At 30.7% G+C, this 4,362-nt stretch overlaps 1 protein-coding gene across 1 annotated transcript; it reads left to right on the top strand.

Moving 5' to 3' along the window:
• The first annotated feature begins 2,444 nt into the window (after positions 1 to 2,444).
• LOC149230382 (uncharacterized) lies at positions 2,445 to 3,935 on the top strand. The gene is made up of 5 exons (XM_089381302.1): positions 2,445 to 2,546; positions 2,975 to 3,188; positions 3,450 to 3,537; positions 3,702 to 3,756; positions 3,861 to 3,935. Exons 1-5 carry the CDS (start codon positions 2,445 to 2,447, stop codon positions 3,933 to 3,935), a joined length of 534 nt encoding a protein of 177 aa, XP_089237428.1.
• The last annotated feature ends 427 nt before the right edge of the window (positions 3,936 to 4,362 follow it).

Genomic DNA, 4,362 nt, shown 5'->3' with positions numbered 1-4,362 from the left:
TTCAAATTTGTTTAAGAGCCATTGTCAATCCTTTATCCGATATTTTTTTAGTTTCATCTTGAAACCGAAATATGTAAATCTGTCTTCAAGATCAGAAGTAGGCACCTCAAACTGAGCAATTTCCGCATCCACTTCATTATATTTAGAAAATTGAATTAGTATTGGCTTTTAGATATTCGAGAATAATCCAGACGCATCCCCAAACTTCAATATGATGGAATATAAAATTCTCCATTTATACATTGAGACCTAACCAAAAGTAAGCACATTACCCACAAACATTAAATGAGAGACATAAACATTTGTAGTTACATGCAATCCATGAAACAGACCACCATCACAAGCATCCTTAATTTGGATGCTCAGGTTGTCAATGACCTAGAGGAATAATAATGGAGACAAGGAACATTTGTCAAAGACTTATAAATTCCCCAAATAAATTTGTAGGTACACCATTAATCAACACAACGTAATTTACCAAGGTAACACACACCATTATCCAATCAACATTGGTTAGATTCATCTCAATTTACATAGTCATAAGTTTAATGTAGATCCAACTTCAACACCAGATCATCTTTCATTTTAGTCTTAATTGTGTGAATGCACTCTTATGCAATGGAAACCGCATCTTGTATTTATCGATGCCGATGAACCCCGAACTGCTCTATATATATATATATATATATATATATATATATATATATATATATATAATTTCTCCTTGATCCGATTTGCATTAATTTTATAAATCATCTTGTAAAAGATATTGCTTAAAGAAATTGGGTGAAAATATTTGAATGTTGAAAGACAAAAAGAGTTCAGAAGATCAAACATAATTGAAAAAAAACTTGATGCTTACTGACCATGAGCATATTCACTCATATTCATACTTTTGGAAGGAATGAAATTTCCTATAATTTTAATTGAAGAATTCAAAACCATGTCAAGAAAGGTTCTTCCCTTGCATAAATCGTGGCCATATTTATATATTTTTGAGAATAAGTGTGGTTTTTTTTAGGCCTGTAATACTCTTAAGTAGGTTATCTCAATAAGCGGCTAGATTTTACATGATTGGGCAATTGTCTTTTAATTTAAGAAATATTTAAATAAAGATTGTTTCCACTCTGTCTCTTTCTGCCATGTATACCGGGAACAAAATACTCAGGTTTATTAGTTCTCTAATCATGGAATTTTTGGGCAGCCTGGGTTGATACATTTTGAGTGCCTGGAGCAGGGTGTTCTAATAGGCTCAGGGGCTTTCCCCTTTGCTCTTGTTGGACATTGATTCTTGATCTTTGTGATTTGTATGCAAGCTTATTTCGGGGATCCCTTGTCTTTATAAGAGATTGCTCTCTTTTTTATTTGCTTTAATTAATCTTGGTTTCTTACTGTGATCCTTTTTGTTGAACCTAACAGTTTTGTAGATTTTTAGAAAATGTAACAACTTATATTTAATATAATCTTTGTTTTTTTTCCTTAGAAATAAAAATTATATACCAAGGTTATATTGAACAAACATTTAATATCAAAACATAATATTACATTTTTTTCAAAATTACTTAATTTAAAAAATATATTTATTATTAATTTTAAAATATAAATATAAAAATTCTATATAAATTATAATCTCAAACTTCAAATTAAAATTACAATTACAATTCAATATAATTTTCTAAAAAGTAGATTAAAACCTTGAAAAGTCATCATTTTAAGTAGAAATCCAATTCCGCTTGGTGCCTTTTCATTAATTAATAAATGAATTTTAAATTAACTAATTAATTAAACGCCGACGGCAGAAATACCTTAATGTAGCCCCACGCGTACATATAAAAGATACCTCGATCTCATTATTTTTTTCAAGTTCGCCAAATGAATTCAGGAGAGTCGAACCAGTCTTCGGAGACAGCTTGAAGCACGAAAAGGAACAGGAACATTTTCAGACTTTAGATTCGATCTTCGCAAGGGTTTACAGTTCTGAGGTAAGATTTTATATTTTTGCCTTTTCATATATTTTACTTTATTTATTTATTTTTATCAGGTTAGGTTTGGGTATATTTTTTTGCAAGGAGTTGTTTTTAGTGTGATTTTTTGGAAGTTTTTTAGGTGGATTTTTCAGGTTTAATTTCTCTAAAATCCGGCAGGAATTTATTGAAATCATAAGTTTGATGGGTAAACTCTGCACAATCAAAGTGCATTAGGGATTTTTCAAGGTAGTGAATCCAAAAAAACCAATTTAATAACACAAATGAAGATTTTACCTAAAATTTGTCAATCAAATTCTGACACCATAAAATCCAAAAAATCACACTAAAAACAAGTCCTTTAAATAATAGAAAAATGCCATTACAAATTTGGCAACTATCACAACGGAATAGATTTATGGAATAGAAAAATATCACTATAAACTCAACAACCATCACCATTGAAAATAGACATGACACATGACAGATTTTTACTATAGAAACACCCTACAAGTTTCTCCACCTGAGGTTAAGTTCACGCATACAATAGCATACATGTGGGCAGGCTTGTCTAGCTCAGAGGTAAGACTTGTCTTCTGTTTACTCAAAATGCATACTGGTAACTCTGCTTATCATCAACATTAGATCAATTTTTTTTCTTATATTTATCATCAACATTATATAAAACTAGTTCAACTTTTTTTTCTTATATTTAATATCTACCACTTCATTGCAAATTTTTTATATAACTCTGCTTATCATCAACATTATATTTTTTTCCTTATATTTAATATGTACCACTTCACTGCAAATTTTTTATATGCATCTTCAGTATTCTTCTTGTTATCAACGAACTAATGATTTCAATATTTCCAAGTGATATATTGTTTACTCTTGGAGTAGATCTTTGGTAGATTTGACATGCTGCCATCAATGTTCTGTCTTAGTTATTGATGCTAATTCATCAATGTTCTGTCTTAGTTATTGATGCTAATTCATAAAACCTTCAGGGCAGTGCTGTTTTGAGAGGCTGTGCAAAACCATCTCTGATCATTACAATGGATTCAAGCTCGAGGAAGTTGAAAATTCGGGCACGAATCAAGAATGAACCTAGCTTCTCCCAGGACAACAGTACAGTGCAGTCCAACAGAAGTGGATCGAGACAAAATGCTGATTCTGAGGCAGTGAATGCCAACACAGAAAACACTGAGTTTGTCAACCATGGTAATTCTCTCACTTATTTCCGGTTAGTTTAAATAGATTCTGGAATATTTAGAGAAAATACGATGAATGAGAGACATGTCAGTCCAGTCCATTTCCTCTTAGTTTAATTAAATTATAAATTTTGGAGTATTTTGAAAATATGATGAATGAGAAACTATGTTAGTCCGAAATATTTGGGAATCTACCTTCCATTTCAACCTTAAATTCAACATAAATCAATTTTATTTGATCTTGAGCCTCTAAAATTTGTCCATATTGCAGCTCTTATTTTGTGGAATGAAATGAGGCAGCAATGGGTTGCCAATAGACCTGCGAAGAAAGCTGAGCGGGTTGCTGGGCCTGTTTTAATGTATATTTTTTTATGGTTCATTTAGCTGGATTACTTTTTTTTTTCATCTTGGTATTAATATTATTTAAAAGAAATGTTTTTTTCAATATTACGGTATTTTTTCATCTTGGTATTTATATTATTTTTTTTTTTAATATATTTTTTCAATATTACCGTGTCTCCAGGTCTAACACAAGTTATGAGAGTTTGCATTCCCTTTCTCAACGCATCCCTTTACCTGTAAGTATTCATTTTCTTATTTACATTTTATTTTCTTTTGAAAGCATTCAATTCAATTTTTTTTGAAAGTATAGATATTTGACATAGTCTGTTATCTGTCACAGAAAATGATTGAATTTCTTGTAAATGAGTGGAAGAAAGAAGGAATATATGGAGAACCTGAGCAGGCTTATACGTAGAATATATGAAAATAATAGTTGTTGAATTGAGGCTTCTGTGATCTATATCAAGTTTATGAGAGATTTTTGGACGTAAATCACATGATATTTCATTTGTCGACGTGTTTCGAACCAACCAGTGGAGTCCATCGTCAACACAAGTTGTAGAATCAGATCCAGTGGAGTCCATCGTCAACACAAGTTGTAGAATCAGATCTAGTATGCATGTTAAATATTCAAAAGCAGAACATCCAACTACTATAACCTTTGACTCGCAACAATTTTTAAAGCAAATTTGTCAATAATGGAATGTGAGAATTCTATATTATTAACTAACAGTGTATCTCTATACAATTCGATAGTTGAGTTTTAATTTATATTATATTTTTGTCTCTGCCGATGAAACTCTATTAGAGATGTAATGCTAAATTGGATAGATCTATATTAT

The sequence above is a fragment of the Pinus tabuliformis genome, chromosome J (assembly GCF_031772625.1).
Source record: "Pinus tabuliformis cultivar Carrire ecotype Pingquan chromosome J, CPIR1, whole genome shotgun sequence".
Taxonomy (NCBI): Eukaryota; Viridiplantae; Streptophyta; class Pinopsida; order Pinales; family Pinaceae; genus Pinus; species Pinus tabuliformis.
The sequence above is the reverse complement of the archived record's forward strand: the minus strand, read 5'-3'. Positions and strand labels throughout refer to the sequence as shown.

Excerpts from the sequence above, each read along its gene's own strand:
- LOC149230382 (XM_089381302.1), top strand. The coding sequence starts at position 2,445 with ATGACAGATTTTTACTATAGAAACACCCTACAAGTTTCTCCACCTGAG. Across the intron at positions 2,547-2,974 it reads CAGGCTTGTCTAGCTCAGAG|GGCAGTGCTGTTTTGAGAGG; the intron begins GTAAGACTTGTC and ends TAAAACCTTCAG. Across the intron at positions 3,757-3,860 it reads CTCAACGCATCCCTTTACCT|AAAATGATTGAATTTCTTGT; the intron begins GTAAGTATTCAT and ends TATCTGTCACAG.